Below are 23,224 nucleotides of genomic sequence, written 5' to 3'. Positions count from 1 at the left end.
TTTCTGCCAAGGAAGATTATTTTATGGCATGTTCATGAACATCTTACCCTTTAGCGAGTAGATATTAAATACAGCCAATTCCTTTTAATTTTATGTTGCGTTCCTCCATAATTTGAGATAAGGCAACCTTAAGTGCATCTCACAAATAAGAAAACGTGTTGAAAGAGCAATTCTGGTTACAACAACACTTAGTTTTTGACAGTGAAGAAGATTAAATACTGACTACTTAGGATAATGATTCTAAAGAGGTCTGGAAAGAACAGTGACTTAGTATCATGAATGGACACAGAACTGAACATGTGTATTTTAAATCCCTGATTTTCACTGAACTGGCAATGAGCACAAAATTCATAAATTATTTCAAACATTTAAGAAAGTTATACCAGTGTATTCTAAGAATCCCATCTGAATTTATTTTGTAAATAAAAATAAACCAGAAACATTCTCAGTGGTCTAAATCACATACCATCACCCATCTCTACTTTCTAATAGTTTATAAACACTATGGGGAGTGAGGACATTTAAGCAGCATTACAAGAGGGTTTATTACAATCATAAACCCTTGTAAGCATTGTGTTTCCCATGGAAAATCAACTGTCAAAACAAGTATTAGGCACGCTACAAAAACATTACAATTTGCTATTATGTTTACCTGCCTAGCACTGTGCTGTTCTCTATTAGAAGCACAGAGTGAGGAAGTCGGTATGGGCTTTAGAAACACAAAATGGAAGGAGGAAAAGAAACAAAATGAAAAAAAGGCAACAAAATGTGAATACTAGAGTAACTGACTAAGCGAATGAAAATCAATTATCTTAACAACAACAAAAAAACCCCACCCAAAAGTCAAAACAACTAACCAAAGAAAAAATTCAAGAAATAAAACACCCATCTTGTAAACACAAATTGCAAATACATTTGTTCTGCCAAATAGAACAGCTCAAAACCATGCTGAGTCTGAAAATCCATTATAATTTGCCAACAGATGATGATGAATTTGGAACTGCTTGACATTATTACTTGTGGAATAATTTAGGGGCCAAGAGAGGAGAAAATTGTTTTTACACACAATTATTCATAAACATGTTAAGACAATTCTACTGAAAGTTGATCTGCGTTATGTAAAGAGATTGACAATAAGTATTTATTTCATCTACAAGATCACTGAAAAAAGTTTTCAATAGTCTAAGTAGTTCAACAGACGAATACTAGATATGAAAAGGTGTTTTTCAAATCTCTTAAACATGAGTTACAACCTAACTTTCATGGCATCCTTCTCCTCTTCCTTTTGCTATCCTTAAGCTAGAAAAATACATACTGAAAAATTAACATCACCTCATACTCTCTAAGTTCAAAACTACCGCCCTCCTTTTGCAGACTGCTCCTCTGCTACCCATGTTCTGCCACTACTTTTAGGTATTTCACTGTTTCTTTCCTCCTTTCCAATACTGGTGGAAAAAAGAATAGAGTATCTATCTATTCAAAACATAATATGATTAATATCCTAGTGACAATAATGCTCTCAGTACTTATACCCCTTATGACTGACCTGATCAGCCTTTTCTTACTTCTACATTCAAATCCATTCTGTTACCACTAATTTTTCTGAGGATTACATATTGGGTAGTATTTTCAGCAAAATCATTTCCTCTATATTTTCATTCTGTGTGTACAGGGATGGTTGAAAATGCAAAATGTTTCTACCTACCGTGTCATTTCGACCAAAAAATGTATAGACTGCATACAGATAGTAATCGAAGAGCTGGGACATGAAGTGGATCACATCAAATGCAATTGGTTTCAGAATATTCATCATCTGCATGTATTTCCCTTAAAAATTAAATACAGAAGATCAGTTTTCTCAGCATAAGTACTACAAAGACAGTGTCAAGTTTGAAGAACTCAAAACCAGCTTTACAAAGTGTATTATTTAGCCTTGAATACTGATTAACAATTTGGTAATACTTTAGAGATTGGGAGGTTTAAAAACAAAGCTGAAAATGATGGCTAAGACACCACAAATATCTCAAGACTTCTCAACATCTGGATGTTAATCCATATCAAAATGTCTTCAAACATTCTTGGCTTTCTGGTACCAAATTCAAAATATACAGCTTTCTGGATGCTCTACAAGGTTCAGCTTCATTTAGTCAAAAAATAATAATACCCTAAAGTAGTCTCTGGCAAATGCTATATAGAACCACTGAAGTGTGTGTTCGTATATACACATAAGAACTTTCCTCAAGCAATAAAAAAAAAAGTATAAAAATGATATGCCCAAGATTGGATTTCACACAACAACTCCAAGGAGTAAAGTGTTTCACAATGGTGTTATAGCATTTCCTGCTCTCTTTCCTTTTTACCCTGGGATAAGAATCACAAGCAGTTTTAAGATGTACACTTGAAATGTTTCTAGAGTGACAGACTGTGAGTAAAGGAGGATGATGGGACCCTGGCACATCCAGGGAGAAGACTCTTCCTTCTTGTTCTCTGTTACAACATTTGACTTGGGAAAATAGTAATTTTTAAAAATAATTTAGAACTCCCTAACCTCAGGACCTTCATCTATTTGTTATCCAAATCAAAGTGATCATATGATTTAGACTCAGAAGTTTTTTCCTGCAGACCTAGTACACAGGGCCTGTAGTTTTCAGTTACTTTGTTTCTCAGAACAGGGCATGGCTCTTTAATTGGTCATAAAACAAGAGGACTTCATGAAAATCCTGATATTGCAGAGCCCCCACATTTCCTGCTGGTTACCTCAAAAATTACATCCTGCTTGCCCTTTTACATTTCAAAAACGTAAAGAATATATAATAAGCTTTTGGTTACTATAGTAAGACAGTAATTTTTGAGCCAAAACAAAATGCAGTCTACCCAGCATGTAGACAGGATACAGCAGATATTGTCATATTCCAGACATGTTTTGATGTGACAGGTTGGAAAAATTATATGAGGGTGCAAAAACAATTTCTTTTTTCTGTAGTCAGCAACACTGTTTTTCAAGTTAATGCTGTGTCCTGAAAAGTATTTTACTAATAGATACAGAAAACATTGGTTTAATCAGAGACTGGGTAACAAAGAAATAAAGGTAGCTTGTAGTACCCGGGGAAGGGGCTGGGGGGAGTTATTTACATTTTTTAAAGCAAGCAATTGTGTAGCTCAGTGAAGATAACATTAATTTGACAAACACATAATACAGTTACATGCCTGGTAAGATGGTAAAGCACTATAGTAAGAACCAAGCAATAACCTGACATTGCGACTTTCCAGGTTTTTACCTAGCTTAGACTCCCTGCTTGAACACTGTGTGTCTGTGCCACTGTTTGCTAACATACAAAAGCATCTGTTTTCTTATTTTGGGTATTTGACACAAGTTGCAATACTTAATATTAGTCAGTTCAGCCCAAATGTTAAGTCTATGCATAATCAATAATGTTTTGACCCAGCAGCATTATGAACCAACTGAAAAGCAGACCAAAAATGCTATTTGCCTTCCAAAAGGAAAAAACAAATGCACAGTTCAATGTGAAAACACTCAGATGTTTGGGAAACTATGTACACTAATCAAAGCAACTGCTACCTTCACCTGTGTTATCTGAAAATTCTGTATTGCCAAAGGCTGATTTTTTCCACTTATTCTGTGACAAATACATCTTAAAATTTGCCTGCAACCTAAACACAACATCAGAGAGATGTGTCACACTCTGGACAGTTAAGACTTCCAAATATCTGTGCAGCTGGCATGAATATTGAAGGTAATCTCTTGGGCTTTACGTTTTTCCAAAGAGCTGTAAACTATACATTGCCCAAATACCATCCCTATAAAAATCTTCTGATGCCAGGAACATATCTCTATTACCACATCACTCAGCATCTTGACACATTAAGTGTTCCAACATTTCCTCCTAGTTGCTCCCTCTAACAGGACACCAACTTTTAATTTCTACACGTTGTTACCTGACTGCACTCAAGTTCCTATTTTGGCTGAAAAAGGGATATATAAGAATATTTCCAAACAGCACAAACAGCCCCAAACCACATCATGGTAGAAACTTCCAGAAATACTTAAAATCACCACTTACAGTTTCAGCAACTCAAAGTAGCTTGAGTTTCTAGAGGTTCCCTGTTAATAGCTGAAACTGCTGAACATTTGCCAGGTTTCTTTTGAAGCATTGTTTCCACCACTCCTTTTATCCTTAAAAATAGTAAATAGAGAGTATTCTCTACCAGACTGACCTATATAAAACCAATGCACCTCACAAATTAGCACACACAAATCTTTGCTGATAGAATGGCCAACCTGGAAAAGTGAGCTTTAAACTAGGAAAGGTGGTAAAGGGAGAGAGTTGCAGTGACCAATCAAGCAACAAAATAAGGCTTAAGTGAGGATTACCTCCAGCAAGTACAGACAGTCAAAGACATGACTATAAGACAGGAGCATGGGGCAGCCACCTTGCACTCCCATGGGGACATTGACACTTATATACCACTATAAAGTGCCTGTACACCAATTCACACAGTGTAGGGAACAAACAAGACAATCTAAAGATCTGTGTGCAGTCACAGGGCTTTGATCTCTGCAATTACAGAAGTGTGGCAGGATAGCTTGTGTCACTGGAATGTTGTCATGATGGGCTACATGCTGTTTAGCAAAGACAGATCAGGTGTTGCCTCCTATTTAAGGCAACACTTCCAATGCATCAAGCTCCATCTTGGGGTTGATCACGAGCAAGTTGAGAGCTTATGAGTTACGATAAAAGGGCAGACTAGTAAGGGTGACAGTGTCGAGGGGTGTTTGCTACACGACACCTGATCAGGAGGAAAAAGTGGATGAAGTCTTTTAACAGACAACTAGAAGTAGCCTCATGGTCACAGGCCCTGGCTCTCCAGGGAGACTTCAACCACCTTGACATCTGCTGGGAGAACAAAACAGCAAAGTACAAACAGTTCAGGAGCTTCCTGGAAAGTATTCACAACTTCCTCAAATAGATGGTGGAAAATACCAATGAAAAATGGTGTGCTGCTAAACCTTATAATAACAAACAAGGAAGGTCTTGTTGGAGGTGCAAAGGTGAGGGACAGCCTTGACTACAGTGACCATGAGATTGTGGAGTTCAGTATCTTGTATGGAGGAAGCAAGGCAGCAAGTAGGATCACAACCCTGTACTTCAGGAGAGCTAACTTCAACACCTTCAGGAATCTTCTTGGAAGATTCCTATGAAAATGGGCCTTGCAAGGGAAAAGCGTCCAAGAGAGACAGTCAGTCTTTAAGCACCACTTCCTCCAGGCTCAAGAACAGCATCTCCTGATGTGCAAGAAACTGGGCAAAGGGGTCAAGAGACCTGTGTGGATGAACAAAGCACACCTGTCAGAACTTGGTCATAAGCAGGAGGTACAAAGGAGGTGGAAGCAGGTACAGGCCACTTGTAATACATAGAGATGTTGTCAGGGTAAGTAGAAAAGAGACAAGGAAGACCAAGGCCCATCTGGAATTAAATGAGGCCAGGAATGTCAAGGACAACATGGACACATCAATAACAAAAGAAAACTGAAGAAAATGTAGTCCTGCTACTAAATGGAGAAGGGACCCTGGTCAGTCTGCCTTGGTTTTCACTGGGTATAATGATCCTGACAGTGAGAAAAGTGAGGAAATGGGGAACAGGGTGACTAATAGAACTGAACTGGCTGCTTTCAGCCACTAAGAATGAACGGGAAAAGATCTTAAAACAATCAAGCTACAGAAATGAAGGAATTAGGCACATTAAAAAATGTCAGTGAAATGACCAGTCTGGTAATCAGTGTAGTAACTTGCACGTGCAATAAGCAATAAAGTCAAGGGTTGTACAGTATGACTGAAAAACAGCAAAGAAAAACATATTCAAGAGTGAAAATGGTCATCCAACCAATTATTGAACAATTGTTTTAATTTGTAGGATGCAGAACTTTAGATCAAGTTTTGAAGAAAATATGGAAATGACAAAGAGAAATACAGAGGCAAAATTAAAAGAAATCATAAATCTAACAGAAGTGAACTGTACCAGATGAAGATACAAATTCTTGTTAGGAAATCTAAATGATTTTCTAGGCAAAGGAAACAGTACATTTCATCTATCTGGGATTTACTGAAAGTATTAATTTAAAAATATTGCACAGCAAACAAGTGCAGCTGGAGTGTGTTGAAAAGGGAAGTAACCGAAAAACCTACTAGTGGAGTTCCCAGCAATCAGCCTCCTCTTTAATATTTTCACAAATTACTCAGGCACAGAAATAAAGGTGTGGTAATGGAAAAAAATTAAGAAGCACCATCAAAGCAGAAAAACACATAATCTACAGGAGGAACTAGAGTACGTTGATGACTATTGTAATAAAAATTGGACGAAATTCAGTAGTACAAAATGTAAAGCCATGCATTTAGGGGGCCAATTAACTAAAAACCATGCATCTCTCTACTATAAACTAGAAGCTCATTCTTTGGAAAAACAATGGGAAAGTGAGGAACCTGCTGGCTGTACAAGGTCATTACAGATGCATTGACCCATCAGTACAAGCCAGCTATGAGAAATCCAAAGATGTGTATAAGGAGGGAACTTGTGACCAGGATGATACAATACAACAGAAACACAATGGAATAAGATTTCATTCAAAGTACTGCAAATTATTTTGGTAATATTCTAACAAGAGCAGAAAAAGAACTGGTAAGCACGTAGGAGATCTAAGTTTCTGGCAAACAAACACAGAGGATACTAAAAAACCTGGCACATTTTGTTTAGCAAATCAAGACTAAGAAGAAATAGGATTGCTTTCTGTAGAACCAGCAGCACACTAAGGCCTGAAGAACAAGACAATCTGCTAAAGATAAAAGTTTCTTTTGGCATAAGATCAAGTGGGCAGAAAATAAGCGGGTTATTTTTTATTTTTTCTAACCATTTGGTTGATAAGGTTTCTGGAATAGAATTCCTATTAGGCAGAGTCATGAGAACAGAAGTATTTTTAAGCTGGAGATTAAAACATGCATATTTACAGAGAGTAGTAAATGACACTTCCTGTAGCAGGGGCTGCAGGAGGTCCTTTTCCAATTCCAGGTTTCAAATAATGTTATTATCAGTCATTAGAATAGCAATATGAAATACCCTAAATAGTAGAAAAAAATGTAAATTAATCATAATTCTAGAAGGAGGAAAAAAGCATATATATGAGCCGTGAAAATTATGTTTAATTTTGGTGTTATGAACAGAATCCACAAATAGAAAAAGATTCCTTACATAAAATTGGAAAACCAAAACTACAGCTCCCCCTACTTGTACCCTGTTAGGCAGAGGTTGGGGTTTGTATGAAAGTGCCATTTGCGGTTTCTAGATTCAATCCTAAATTTTCTTAGAATAGAAAGTAGCAAAGAAATCTCTCCAACGTAACTCCCAGATCAATGCCAGAAAAGTTACAACAAAATGATCTCAAATATCATTTCAGGTCTATATTGTAAATGCTCAAGGAAAAAAATTGGTTTTAGCAAACCTGCCAAAAAGGTTTAGAAAATCAATTCCTGATTTACATGCTGCCATCGAAGACCACAAAAGGTACTAACCAGGTGTTAGACTAGACTTTTTTAAAAAGCTTACTCTGAAATACAACAATCATTTTCATGCACATAAACATTGAAGAAAACTTTATTAATGCAATACAGAATTCCTCTCTCTTCTTTCTAACATCACAAACTTAGGTAGTTACTTCCCCTTCTCTATGAACAAAATGAAAGTCAGTGGCTATCACACAGTTATCTGGCTAATCAAATGGAAGGGATGATCACAAAAATCAATCCCACTACACCTGGAGTTGGAGGCGAGTGTTTTCATAGAAAATGTGTTGGGCTAGAAAAGACCTGAGGAACTGGCCAAGTGCAGCCTCACACTCAGAGCAGATGTAAGGAGATGAGGTTTTGTTCAGTAGCCTGTCCAGCCATGTCTTGATCACGTCTAAGGACAGAGATTCCCTAAACTCCCTAGGGATTACTAGGATGCATTCCAATTAATAAAATTATAGTACGGGAGGGTGCTTTTTTCCTAGTTGTTTACAATGTAATAAAAAGTTATTCTGAGTGTGAGAACTTGTGTAACGACAGAGGAAAAAAATTTCTTTAAGTTCTTACTTTTGCAACAATTCTACTCTAAGATAAAACACTTCATAAGACCCATCAGCAACATAAACATTCATCTTTTTGCTTGCTATCTCCCTTGTTTTTATACAGTCAATATTTTAGACAGATAATCCACCATTATAGTTTAAAATCAATATATGCATGCAGATTAGTTTTCAAAGTAAAGTAATTCACAGGATATAAGTAAATTTGTCTATTTAATTAAAAATACTTGTTTGTCGCTACTTTTCTATTTTATTAACATTTTCAAAGAGTAGAAAAAGACCCCAATGAGTTATATTTTTTAAGGTCTTGAATTTCATTTAACATATTTGCTAAAATCTGTAAGTTTGCACAAAAATAAAAAACAGTGATAAAAAACTACAATTGTTCTACATACCAACAAGCCTTATTACATTCAGTGTAGTGTTTGTCAGAATAGGTGCATTCACTTTACTGAGGTTATAATCTGATCTCTTTCTGCTCCTCAGAGTTTCGCGAGAAATGCTTGAAAGAAAACAAAATAAACCAAATGTGACGATATTCAAGCACATACAAATGAAATTTAGTAGATAATAAATTATTCCTCCCCCCTTCTTTCACATGACAGTATGTACTCCATTGTAGCACTTTATTTCTGCCAAAGCATAACTGGGTTAGGATTCTAACATTTAAGAGAGAAGTCTGACCTAATTTACATAGAATTGTGCTAAAGAAAGGAGTTTCTGATCTGTAATCGAAGGCTTGAGTACTGCAGGCCTCTGCCTTGCCCTACCAATGGTTTCAATTACTCTTTCTCATGCTTATAGTTCATGAAGTAAAGAAAATGAAAACACAAATCACAACAAAAAAGGAGCAGATTAGTCAGCTACAGATGAAAATCACTATCTGTAAATGGAAGCACTTTTGAGGAAGATTAAGTTAAAAAAAGTCATTGAAGTTTTCATGAACTGTAGTCCTGCAAGTGGTAGTGAGTCAGACTCATAGATCCCTTGCTTGTCCAGATATTCTATTTTTCTGTAAGAGAAACCTTCTGTCAGCTGCCATAGCTCAAAACAGTATTACTCCAAAAATTCAGAATGCTTCAATTTCACAGATCAAACCTATGGACAGTAACTATTGTTTGTTTCAGTTAAGGTATTTTTAAACATATCTTCATCACTTGTTAGAAATTAAGTAGTCTAACAATCATGCTAACAATATTTTATCCTGAAGTGTTATTTTGTAGAAAACCAATTACTCTGCCTTGGCCTAAGTGACAGCATTTTATTTCTCCAGCAATCCCTACACAAAAATTATGTTAGACTGCATCACATCTCAGTTATACAATGTACTAAACAGAAATCTGTATTTCAGATCCTTCTAAATGCCACAGAGTTGGCTTTCGTTTATATTGAATATACATAAAATTTTTAATATATTCATTGAAATAGAATACGTATATTCATTTATATATATGTGTGTGTGTGTATATTCTTAAAGAAAAAGAGAATTTTAAATTCCAAAGGACTGTCTTCAAGCTATGGAAGAATTTAATTTTTTTTTTCATAATACGTAGAAGTTTGCTGTTCTGCAAAGGCAGAAGCCCAGAACTCGAGCCACTGGTCTGCAAACAACTGCTTTTACACAACAAAAAACATATATCTGCACAACAGCTGCTATAGAAGAAACTTCAGTTAACACCCAGTCCTTGCTAGTCAGTTTTCCACTACCTGCTTCACAGAGTTTTTACCCTCTTTCAAAATGTTGCTTTCTGAAGCTTGATGAGTTTTAAGCCCTTCTAACTGCGCAAGCTGCATAAAGATATTCAATTATTATTCCACTGTTGTAGATGGTAGAAAGAGAACTAATTAGAGTACTGAGATGAAAAGCATGTGAATTAGACCAAGGACTCACACAGCCTACTTACCTTTTTATCGGGGCATCTCCTGTCTGCTCATCCACATAATCTCTTTTCAACTCTTCAGGAACATCACTGTCACTATCATACTCTTGATATGCACTTTTTTCTTGTTCATCTGATTCATACTATTTTAAATAAATAAATAAACAAACAAACTGACTAACATTTTTCTTATAATCACTCATTTAACGTGGCACTTTGGAAATTTCTTGGCTTTTACTTTGATAGGAATACATGTATCTTTTCTGGTTGAAAGGCTGCTGACAATGTTCATTAAGAATGCAGCAGACAAATTATACAAAGCCATTTTTAAATGCAATTCTACTTTCAGGTTGATTGAGTAAATATTTGCATCATTCAATTCCTCCCAGCTACTGATAATTTTTTTGCTTTCTAGTTGCTGTATCAATTACCCACATTTCTGAGATTTTATTATTTGCTTTATAATCTGAAAAACAGTAATAAAACCTCAAAATTCATCCCTGCAGCAGCAATAAAACAAAAAATCTGGCACTATGCAATCCTTAATTACTATTGCAAGAAGGACTAAACTATAGCTTCTCAAAAATACTGATCTATGCTACATGCATTTAAAAAAAAATACACCAAAAAAACCAACTGGCAGTTGTTTGCAAAGTTTGTTTTAGTTCACTCCTAAAGACATTTGCACTAGAAAGTCTTTCAACCACTTAACCTATTAGAGAACACTGCAAGAAAACAATATGTCTGAGGGCACTTTGTCTGTTCAGCCAGGAGAAGAAGCGGAGACTGAGGGGAGACCTCATCGCAGGTACAACTTCCTTGTGAGGGGAAGAATGTCAGGCACTGATCTCACTTCTCTGTGGTGACCGGTGACAGGATTCCAGAGAATGGCCTGAAGTTGGGTCAGAGGAGGTTTAGGTTGGATATTAGAAAAAGGTTCTTCACCCAGAGGGTGGTTGGGCACTGGAACAGGTTCCTCAGGGGAACGGTCACAGCACCAAGCTATTCAAGAAGCATTTGGACAATACTTTCAGGCACATGATGTGACTCGTGGGGATGGTCCTGTGCAGGGCCAGGAGCTGGACTTAATGATCCTCGTGGGTCCCTTCCAACCTGGCATATTCTGTGATCCTGTGAAATGCTACTACAACAAATGTAGTGTATTTCTCATCGCTCTATTACCATGTAATTTTTTTCTCTAATTTTTCTGCACTGTATGCTCTTCTATCTACATCAACAGGAAGGGGGATAACTTTGCATAAATCTCTATGCTACATCCATATCAACTTTGGACTGTCATGGAACAACCAAAAATTGCAGAGTACACAAGGAACAGGACTCTGCAACCCAAAGTGATATACCTTTCCTCATGGAGAATAAAAACTACAACAAAACCCCAAACCGCACTACGCTACATGATTCTAAGAAGTGCTCTAATGATCTAATTCAACTGCATCAGTGAAATAAACCAGGTGTTTAGAGCATGCTTTCATTCATTTGCACATGTTCATTCTCAGTTTTGTTTTGAAACATACACGATCCCTTATGTAATCGAAGGCACAGAATCCTGATATTTAAAATATTAATGTAATCATCAATGAAACAAATCCTCTCAGATGAAAGTCCCACGCAGCCATTTGCTTCATTTGTCACAAATTATTCCAGAATAACTTTACAAAAAATGTGAATGCGCAGATAAATTATTCATGTATACCTGCTTTAAGACATGCCTTCTTATACATTTGATGGTAATTGCACCTTTTGAAAACTAAGAAACTGAGTATACACAGACAACTACTGCCTCCAAACACTCATCTGCATTTCTGGTTTTTTGAAACTGTTTCACTGTGTTCAATTGTTGAATTGCACTTCAGAGATCACAAGGAAATTATTTTCAATTCAAAGACACAAGGTAGGAGCCTAAAAGGTGATGTCTGAAAACAAATAAGCAACACGAGCTACAGAGCATATATAATACAGTTTAGCATTTCCATGCTACACGTCTATTACTATTGCTAGAGTATGGGTTTTCTGACTACATACTAGTCATAAATACAAATAAGTGTTTTTATAAATACTAAGTCACACATAGATATTAAAAGTATACAATTAAGATTTTTTTTAAACACCTGTAACCTTTTTTCACTCCAATTAAAAGCAGTTTTTCATGTCAATGTCTTTATCAGGTGTTCTAGACTGTTCTTTAGCATGCATGCTTCAGGACACTTTAGAAATACTGAAAAAAGAAATTTATTTTGGGAAAAAAATTAAGCCAGAGAAGAATAAAGAAAAACAAACAGTTGATGCTCTGTCATACAATCCTTTTTCCTGAACACCTACACTGCTATCACAAAGTTAACTACATCCAACCATCTGGCTTCAGAATGCACCTGCACTTGAAGAGAGATGCCTTTTAACTTTTCCTTAATGTGTATATTGCTTTGAAGCTACTTTAACCAAGCAGTCAACAGTGACACACCTGACAGTCTGGTTCCAGGATCCTTAAGAAATGGCAGGTTTTTAAAGGATTAAACCTCTCTAGAGGGGAAAACACAGTCTCTCCATCATGCAAAACACTAGGAAACCTATTTTTTCAGTCATGCACAGCAATTCCCAGCCCCGGCCCCAAGCTGCTGAGACTTTTAAAGCCTAGCACTACGAAAGCATTATATTACAAATGTGACAATCCCACAGTACAAGCAAATTCAAAGCAAAAACAGCTCAGGTGGAAAAAAAGAACGTAGTATGAGAGGCATTCTAAAAAGAAATGTCTGCATCATTAGCATTCACAGGCAAAATTTCTGCTTCATGAACATTTCAGACAAAGGAAAGCTGCAATGAAAGGAGCTCATTTATTTCAAAAATGAGCTGAGATCAGTCTTTACTAAGGACAAGTGCCACAGTTTAACTTGGCATGGAGAATTACCACTACTTATTATGCACTAATATATAATAAATGACATACTGATTCAATTAAAATCCAGTGACAGTAAAATGATAAATTGAGTACAAATTGTTAACTACAATGCATATTGATATATGACTCTGACAGCTGACATATACTAACTGTAAATTTTTTGAGAAAAGTATTTTTTAACACAGAAAAATACTTTATTAAGGCTCCTCAATATACTGCTATTAATGACCTGGAAAAGCTATTTAATGAGATAAATGCATCTGTATTGTAAAGTATGCAGTAACTCACAACTATTAGATAGTGAACTCAACCCATGGAGATCTTATAGATCTATTTTGAATATGCACAGTCTGCAGTAAAACTTTAAAGTACTAAAATAAATTCCGGTATCTTGTAGCAATAATCAGTCCACAAGTGTTTAGGCAATCAGCCCAAAGAAACCCATAGGAAGCGGTAGGATTCATCATAGTTGAAGAGTGTTACAATAGTGTAAGTAAAGATACAGAGCTGAGGTGACAGGGTCCGGCAGCCCATTTTCAGTTGTACAGAACTGCAACAACTAAGCGGCTACAAAGACTTTAAAATTCTCAAAAGAAATCCTGACGTTTCTTACCACCCTACAGATCATTTGACAAGTAAATTAATTGCTTATGTCCTCGTCCTGCTATTTCTTGAAATATTTGGAAACGTGTCTGCATTCTCTGGAAATAAACGTTTGCAACATTCATCTGAAATAATTACCATTTTAAGTGCTAAAATGTGGAAATTTTATCCCACGTTACCTAAGCAAGTTATTTCTCTTTCTATGTAAAGGATAACGAAATAGGTGTAACTTCTAAGTTTTTAAACAGAGTCCTTTCGATGTGTCAGCACTTTGGAACAGACAGTTATGAGAGATTGAAATGTTAAAGAGTAGTGACTCAAACAATCACCCATTTGCAAAAGCAAAAGGGTGCTATTCTGAAGCCAGGTTTTTACCCCGCAGCCAAAGGGGAGGAGGAGAGTTTTTGGGTGTGTGGTGGTGAAACCTGTGATCTACATAAGACGTCAGAGGATAACCATGACACACCAACCTTCTTTTAGCAACAAGCTGGTTTTTGAGTCAGGTAAAGAAAAGGCCAGTAAGAACCAGATCCTGTGAGATGAAATAATGGTCTTTATCATGCTAATGTCCTCCCCATGAGGAGGTATCACATAGGCCTGAAGGTATTCATACCTTCTGATAAGGCATAACTGGCTCAACTAAGCAGGGTCAAACAGCCATCATGTCATTTAGAAAGGGCCATAAACCATAAAAGATCCCCAAAGTGCCCTCAGACTCATTACTGAGGTTTTCCACCAGACGACTGCACACACAGAATCACAGACTATTCTGAGTTGGAAGGGACCCACAAGGATCATCAAGTCCAACTTTAAAGTCAATGGCCCACATTGAATCCATGACCTTGGCATTATTACAACCAAGTTTTAACCAACGGAGCTAATCTCAGGGTCATTATTCATGCCAACTCATGTAGGTTTCAACAGATACAGCAGAAGGAGCAATCCATGATGAGTACAGAAAAGAAGTCCTAAAATGTTAAAATCACCTCACTAAGAATGCTAACTTAAGCACCTGGAAAAATACTAATTTGGGCAGAACAGGTCTTGCTAGCCTTCAGGAACACTTAACTTCAGTGGAAAAAATACTGATCCACTGCAAAACAAACTGAACTTTAAACAGGATGCCTGGCTTTCTAAAAGCAAAGCAACATAGTATTGCAGGTAACTGATTCTTGTACTAAGACATTTTGCTGTCATTGCTACACAAAATAAATCAGCATTTAGTGAAAGCATGAATTGCTTGCTTTTTTTTTTCCCCCTGAAACACTCCATACCCCATTGGAAGCTAACACGTCCTCTGTCTCATCATCTTTGCTGTCAGCCTGAATTTCAAATGGGTTTCCTCCACTACAGTACTGCTCAAATAATGTTACCGTTGCTGAAATTGCTGAAGCAGGTTGCTTACTCGGTGACACAGATGGGGAACGTGACTGCTCCATGAACTTAAATTCCTATTAACAGAAATAAAGCACAACTTTAATCAGGCAGTTCCAGTATTATGACTCCAGTTCCATAAGAACAGAGAATAGCAACAAACTTGTGGACAATTAACTTTTAGCCAAAGTTTGCTGCTTATTTAAACATGCTTTTCATGCTGGCTAAAGTTAACCTTGAAAGTGGCAATCTTAGGCTTGCTTGTCTTGGCAATTTTAGCAGTTTTTTCCTATGACATGCAATACATCTATATTCAGAAAGTATTCACAGTCAAAAACTAGGTGAAAACTAACGCAGATTTTTATTTCACAGAAAAGAGGAGATAAAACAAGACTTAAATTCTATCCAAAAATGTAGTATTCGTTACATAAGTTACCAAGCAATTTACTAAAGCTGAAATTTTCTTGTTGATACTTCATTTTTAGGAAGTTATTTTCAAATTTTTTTACTTCTCAAGCCCATTGCACATAATGTTTCTGATCACTGGGTGTATGTATAAACTTTTGCAAATTTATGGACCAAGTAGGACTTGTAAGGCATGACTTTTGCCTTTTTTTCTAAAAACCTTGACTTATCTCAGTTGACAGACGGTTTTTATTTATTAAACTCCACCTATTGATTTTCAACAATGGCAAAATGCATATCTGCATTTAACTAAAGGTTTAAAGATCATGCAGCTAAAAGGACTACAATGTTAGATTTGTTTTTGCTTAAACGAGTCAGTTACTTTCTGACATTTTCTGCTGCTCCAGTTCCTTGAGCAGTATGCATGGATTCATAATCCCATATCTCTATTAATAATATTATTTCTTTTGCTACCAGATGCTACTAAGGGTCCTCCTTCCTTTTCCCTCTGTACTATTACTGCCCTAGTAGTCCATTGCTCACTTCTACAGTTAACTCTATAGAAGTTGCAAAATTGTCTTTTTCTTAAGATTGCTCCACTAAATCGTTTTTGCACTTTAGTTACAGCTTAATCACAGGGACCATGTATCATATGGCAAAACAAGTGAATTTCATTCACCACATGCTAAACTTCACAAAAATCACTTTAGGACAGAAAGTGAGCACACCAATTACTTGCTTTCAGTTGGACTTCACCACAGAAGAATAATTTTTTTCCTTCCCAAATGAGCCAGTATGACCTATGTTTCCAGAAACAGATGCCAGATTGGTACAAGCTAGTGAGCCCTAAGGCAACTACTTTTAGGCACTCATCTTTTACTATCTTACTGTCAGATAAATGAATTAGAAATGGAAAACAGATGTATTAAGAGTAAATTAAAGCATGAAAAATAAAGGCTAATTTTACATTTACAAGTCTAGCATCTTCCATAAACCTCTCCCTGGCTGAAACAGAAACACTACTGTTTTAAAACCACTTGGTTCTTAAGTTTCCAATATCATGAAGTAAAATATAGGAATTTTTAGCAGCCATTTGAACAGTGGTTCATGGATCTTACTGCTTCTTAGAACAAGTTGTTAAAGTATTAATACATTTGTATACTTTATTCACAGAACATACATGAAGCTGCAGAATACTAAAGCTTGATTTAACAGGACAAAGTTCCCAGGTCTCATTCTCCAAAAACATTCTTAGTTCTTCAAGACGGGTTCTGAAATACAACAAATGAATACTCTTGATTGGCAGGAAGAGTAAATCAGAAAATAGACAATTACTTAACTTATGCAGTAAAAAAACACCTTCTAAAACTGTACAAAAAGTCATACTTGAAAACAGGCATTTAAGTAATTCTTTCAAGTGATAGACCACCCAAAAGCTGTGGCTACTAACACAGTGTCTTTTTGTGACACCTCCAGAGAAACTATCAAAGAATGTCTATCTCCAAAATTTGGAAACAAATTTTTTTGGTCAGAGCCAGTGCAAACTATAGAGGGACATCTATGATTATGCAGAAGTACTCAGCCTTTTTTCCTCCATGTAAACTGTAGAAAGCAATATAATATACACCAACATTCTTTTTTTCCTCCATGTAAACTGTAGAAAGCAATATAATATACACCAACATTCTTTTTTTCCTCCATGTAAACTGTAGAAAGCAATATAATATACTCCAACATTCTATCAGCAGCACACCAGCTTCTGAAAGCCCAGACCAGATGCTTCTTTCAAACACACTGAAGCCGACAGATAGCAAAGGTGCAAAGAACTCATGGGGTATCTCAACTTTTCAGAGATGAAAAAAGGTAAATGGTTATTAATCTGTATTTTTCTCCATAGCTTATCTTTACCTTGGTACCAATATTGAAAATGCAACAAGGAAAGTAATCAAGGCATTACATATCTCCATTGTTTCTGTGTTTAATCACTAGAACACCCTCCTTTTGGTCATAAGCAGAAATACCTTTAATAAAGAAAAATGTTGCCACATAAGTGGAACACATATAGGAAAATACAGCAATAAGTGCTTATTGAGGTGACATTGCTCTATTTTCTCTTCTTAATATCTGATATATTGTTTTGTTGAACAAGTATCAGTTGGTAATTTATGCACTGGGTTTCTAATTAGGCAATAAAATCTTCTAGAAATACCACTACTTCAGTAATGAACTACACCCACCACAACCACAAAAATTTGCTTGCCTCAGTGAGATAGGCAATGTGTTGCATTATGACTACAGTTTGCTGTGTCTTTTTAAATTCACCAGTTAAATGCAAATACACTTCAAATGCTATTTTCAGTGCACTGAGCACCCATAGCTTGTAGAATTTATCACAGCAAAGCCAACAAAAACAACAGATTGAGATGCTGTGAAAGCCAGCATTAAATTAAAATTCTTTGTGAAGGAGACTAAGGTGAAAGCATCATAGAAAAGCAAACATTTAAAAACCACATAGCAAGACATTTTGTAGCATTTCAAAGCTGAAATCAAGGCTCTGATGAAGTACTTGAACCAAATGCTCTTCATTTTCACCAGCATATAAATCTAGAAAGGGGTATACATGGAAGACCTGGTGTATACATTCTTTGAAAAGCTTTAGTGATCAGACACACCTTTATACAAATGTATCAATACAAAAAGTAAATTACATTCCAAAAAGCACCTTACTGATGCTCCTCAACAAAAGCCCGTCTAAATTTTTCAAAATAATCAACTTTCATCCCAAAAAAAGGTTTCATGCATGCTCTAGTGCTACGTTCTCTTCTACATTTTTTTAATTACTCAGCCAATTCCTTTAAATGTTTTCTTTATGTTGGCAGTTCTCTATAATGCCACACTGCTCAGGAGGCCACATATGTCAAATTACACAAAGAAAGAACTAATTAGACCTGGACACTAAGCATTTCAGCTTTATGTAGCTTTTATGTACTAATGAATCCTTAAAAGCACTGCTGCTTTTTTTTCTTCCCCTCCAATTAAACACACAAGAGGAGCGAAAGTCACATTACCTTGACCTGAAAAGGCAAGATGCTTAAAGCTTTTATATAAATAACCTGGAGGATGTAGCTGTGAGACAGGGTTTTTTTATATTTTTCCTTCTGAAGATGAAAATACCAGCCAATTAATCTTCACAATAACCACCCAGCATAAAACATGTAAAAAGTGTTAAAAGGTTCATATAATTTACATAATATCAATAAATAGTCCCTTTTATTTTCACAAGATTTACACTACCTTAACAAAACCCACAAATTATTTAAAAAAATTAGTATTTCTATAAATATTCCATCAGTGTTCCTTAACCTTTTTTTTACTCAAAGATAATTCAGAAAAGTAGTCCCTAAGCAGTTAAACATAAGGAAAACACTCAAAATTGTATTTCCTTAACCAAATAAGGCATTATGTTTAAGTCAGTGTAGTAAAAGACAGTTAAGTGGACCAAAATCAGTTCTAGAAATTCAGTTCAGGATTCAGAAAGGCTTTCAAGAAATAAAGACAGGTGGCATCTCCTGACCAGACATAATGTGGATCTGATTAAGACTCAATCTTTTCAAACAACTGCAACTGAGCTCTTAATTAAATGTCCAAAAAGAAATCCCATCTACAAACTACCAAAGCTGGAAGAAATTCCAAACCACCTTCTCATCTTCTGAATTTGACACCGCAACATGTTACCCTGCCATAATTTTCATACTTTATGGATTTTAGGATGAAAGTCTCAGACCAAATGAGTCTGAATGTATTAGTTGTACGACAGAGGACAACAGATCAAGACTATGACAGTAAGACTTTCTTAGAGCATGGAACACTGTTTTTCTTTTCATATCTTCCTAGCTTTTTACACTCAGAAAGAATATAGTGCTAGACAACTGGAATAAAAAAGTTGTCAATCATCCAAATCAAAGCATTTGGAAAACCAAGGCAATTAAAACAAATAAAGAGAAGGACAAGTCTTGAAGCTGTCATAGCCATATATGATATTTGAGTCTAGAGACTGCCTAGACAGCACACATAACTGGCCTCAGATACAACAATAGGGTTGACGGAAATGAAATTAGATACTGTCAATGAAAAAGTCAGGGAAAACATGATTTAAAGGATGGACTCCATTCCAAATATCTTACTTGATACAAGACAAAATTGCACATCGAAAAAGACATTTCACAGTCACACATGATCACCCTTTTTAAGCAATGGCATAGCAAAAGAGGCAACAATTTTGCTACAAAGATTGGACGTCAAAGGCATTGACTCTCAGGATGCCAGGGGACAACTTAAGCGGCAGCCAGCAAAACTATTGAATTTCTACATAAAAAAAAAGTTGTTCATGTCTATCTGGCTTGCCTGCTACAGAACTGGGTTTTCCACAACCACAGTGGAAACAAAGGCTTCTCCTTTGGAAAAGCATTTACCCAACAAAAATAAATGCCATTAGAATCATTCACTGCACATACAGCAGTCTCACCTGTGGTATGTTTTGAAATAGTTAACACTTTGTTTTCTGATAGATTCTTGCAAAACTTCAGACTTACTGCCACAAAATTCTTCTCCTACTTGCATCAGCCTATAGTAATAAAACAAAATTTAGAAATATTTATTGATTTATTAATACTGCTGTTCCAGACATGAGTGTACAACATGTATCTCCCCAAAAGCAGAGCACCAATGTTACACTGCAATGTTAAGGTTGCATTCCACAAAATTCCGTGTCTCATTTCCCTCCAAATCCTATCATTATGTCCCATATACATAGAGACATAGAGTCATAAGCAAAATAAAAGTCCTTTTGAGATCCCACTATGCAGGGCAAGCTGTCAGCTCACAGTCTCAATCTGTCATTTTATTACCAAAGCAGAAGGATATAATATGGTACAGGTTGGCAGTATCACAGTATTTTTCTGCTCATGATTGAGAGTCCCTTTAAAGGTTCTTAGAAACAAAATTATTAGACCTGCACATGTCCGATTTTAAAGGCAGACAATACTAAAATCATACCACACTTGAATGCTACTTGAGCAGCAAAGTAATTCATGCTACCTCTCCCAAATACATCCTCATGAACTCCCACATAAAGGAGCATTGCTCTTCAAGCTATCAGCACATATGAATGAAGTTGGCATCAAAATGTAAGTATCAGCCTTAATCAACTTTGTGGACACATATTAAATGGTCTTACGATCACATCAATATACCTGCTGATAACATCAAGTACAAATATGAAGTCATCGTATTTGAAGTTAGACAGATCTGTTCCCAGAAGATACGTTTTCACTTTCAACTGAACATCCTACAAAACACAAACAAGTTTTAGTATACCTAATAAATTAAAGACGAAAAGTGAAGTCTCAGATGGCTGGTTCATTAGCACTTTTTGGTTGCTTGCACTTATAAATTCTTTTTTTGAGATTTAGAGTAGAACTCTAAAGCAGCCAGGCGGAAAGGGACCTTGGGGTACTAATTGACAGGAAGCTCAACATGAGCCAACAGTGTGCCCAGGTGGCCAAGAAGGCCAATGGGATCCTGGCCTCTATCAAAAATAGCGTGGCCAGCAGGACCAGGGAATTGATTCTTCCCCTGGACTCTGCGTTGGTGAGGCCACACCTTGAGTACTGTGTTCAGTTCTGGGCCTCTCAGTTCAGAAAGGATATTGAGGTGCTGGAGCGAGTCCAGAGAAGAGCAACAAGGCTGGTGAAGAGACTGGAGCACCAGCCCTATGGGGAGAGGCTGAGGGAGCTGGGGTTGTTTAGCCTGGAGAAGAGGAGGCTCAGAGGTGACCTCATCACTGTCTATAACTCCCTGAAGGGAAGTTCTAGCCAGGTGGGGGCTGGTCTCTTCTCCCAGGCATTCAGCAATAGGACAAGTGGGCACGGGCTTAAGCTCTGCCAGGGGAAATTTAAGTTGGATATCAGAAAAAAATTCTTTACAGAGAGACTAATCAGGCATTGGAAGGGGCTGCCCAGAGAGGTGGTGGATTCACCATCTCTAGAGATTTTTAAACACAGATTGGGCGTGGCGCTGAGTGCCATGATCTAGTAAATAGACTAGAGGTGGACCAAGGGTTGGACTCGATGATCTCGGAGGTCTTTTCCAACCCAATCAACTCTATGATTCTATTCCATTTTCTGTAACATGGATGATTCCTCTAAAATAATTTTACAACCTTTTTTTCTTAGCACTCTATAACACAAGGTCAATCCTAGAGGTTTTATTGCCAGCACAAAAGCAGAGCTCAGGATTACAACTTTTTATCATCACACATTTGGGTGACACTGCACATCAAGCTGATCCAGCAGTCAGACCAGGAATACTGTGAAATCAGGCAGGTTCACAAGTTCTCCACAGCTGGTTATACCAGAAACATAAGGCAGTATGACTGTGCTAACAGACTAAAGCTCAGGAAAACAAAATAGACTGTGGGGCAACACACAGGTTGTGAGAAATGCAACCAGACTGAAAGTCTGTTACAATGTTTTGGTATCTTGACAAAGTTTGCAAGCATAGCAACCAAGTAGCAATTGAGTTACAGAAATTATACTTCCATGGTCTCCATATATTCAAATCAAAACAAATTACTTAAAAAAATCCCTGGAGACATTTCTTTAAAAAGCTTAATATAAATGTACCTGCAATTAATAATGGAACAGAAGGGAAAAGGAAGAGAATATTTAGGGCGTTAAAAAAGTCAAAGAACATACCTGCCATATTCGTGAAAGCCCATGTTCCAATTTCTTCTTCACATAGTTGCGGTCAAAACTGTTCTCTTCAGTTCCAATCACGTTGTTGTCATCTGAAACTTAAGTTGAAAGGCATTGCAGATAGTTACAATAGCTTTGAAATGTATCCTTGTTTTCTACCAATTCTGCTTTAGCTATTGCCATATTATCCATTATGCAAACTCCAGAAGAGCTACTTTGCTCTAAACTTTTGAATGGAATGAATGATGCATATATAAGTATTATATGCTAGCGCAGACCAGGAAAGCTTCTGATGGCTTTTATGTGAGAAAGATATCCCATTCAATAAAAACAAAAGAAGATGAGAGCAACATATACTGATATTTCAAATAAAGAAGTTAAATGCTTAAGCAAGTGCTGCTTATCCTCTACAAGACTCTCTAATGTGTTCTACCCAAACATAATTCCATACTATATCTACTGTTGCAAGACATTCAATTTTTTTTTCCTTCTGAAAGAAAAATCATAAAATATTAGCCTCCTAAATATGTTCATCTCCTGAAAGCAATAATTCTGACAATGCATTTTCATAAATGATTTTACCACAAAAGATTAAACAAAATATAAACAGAAAGGAGGATTAAATAACTTCTACATACAAACACCTGATCCTGTCTTTCCAATAGTATATTAGAGCAATTGTTTAAGTGTTATTGATGATTCATAGAACTATCAATACCATACATTTCACTATGATTTATTGCTATTCTGCCATAGAATGCTTCAGCAACCTAAATCTCATTGTTATTTCCTATTTCATGAAAGGTTCTAAAATAAGTGTCATAAAAAATTTTAGGATTGTATTTATATCTAGAGATAATTATCTGTTTCCATTTAGTTTATTTCAACTAAGCATTTTTTCAATTGATTTTAGAGTAATTCCCAAAGTTCAGTTCACACTATAACTGAAAGAAACTGCAAATTCTGAACTCAGTTACTTCAGACTCAAACTGGACTAATTTTCAGAACACAAAAGAGCAGAATACTTAAAGATATAAAGCAGACACAACTCTTTCCTCAGAAATGCAGAAGGGCAATTATTTACAACTTAGGCAAAGTACATTTTAACATCTGGAACAGGCATCAGTAATCACAAACACTTGACAAACAACCTA

The 23,224-nt window shown here is 36.3% G+C and overlaps 1 protein-coding gene across 1 annotated transcript in view; it reads right to left on the bottom strand.

The window, feature by feature from the left end:
• VPS50 (VPS50 subunit of EARP/GARPII complex) overlaps positions 1 to 23,224 on the bottom strand; it is a 70,550-nt gene that overhangs the window by 17,836 nt on the left and 29,490 nt on the right. The window contains exons 14-21 of the mRNA XM_071560709.1: positions 22,071 to 22,168; positions 20,568 to 20,662; positions 19,841 to 19,939; positions 16,496 to 16,586; positions 14,811 to 14,987; positions 10,041 to 10,159; positions 8,532 to 8,638; positions 1,706 to 1,827 (exon numbers count right to left, since the gene is read on the bottom strand). Of these exons, the coding sequence (XP_071416810.1) occupies positions 1,706 to 1,827; positions 8,532 to 8,638; positions 10,041 to 10,159; positions 14,811 to 14,987; positions 16,496 to 16,586; positions 19,841 to 19,939; positions 20,568 to 20,662; positions 22,071 to 22,168 (908 nt within the window). The remainder of the gene's footprint in view (positions 1 to 1,705; positions 1,828 to 8,531; positions 8,639 to 10,040; positions 10,160 to 14,810; positions 14,988 to 16,495; positions 16,587 to 19,840; positions 19,940 to 20,567; positions 20,663 to 22,070; positions 22,169 to 23,224) is intronic.

The sequence above is a fragment of the Pithys albifrons genome, chromosome 7 (genome assembly GCF_047495875.1).
Source record: "Pithys albifrons albifrons isolate INPA30051 chromosome 7, PitAlb_v1, whole genome shotgun sequence".
In the NCBI taxonomy this organism is placed as follows: domain Eukaryota; kingdom Metazoa; phylum Chordata; class Aves; order Passeriformes; family Thamnophilidae; genus Pithys; species Pithys albifrons.
This window is presented reverse-complemented; position numbering and strand designations above follow the sequence as displayed.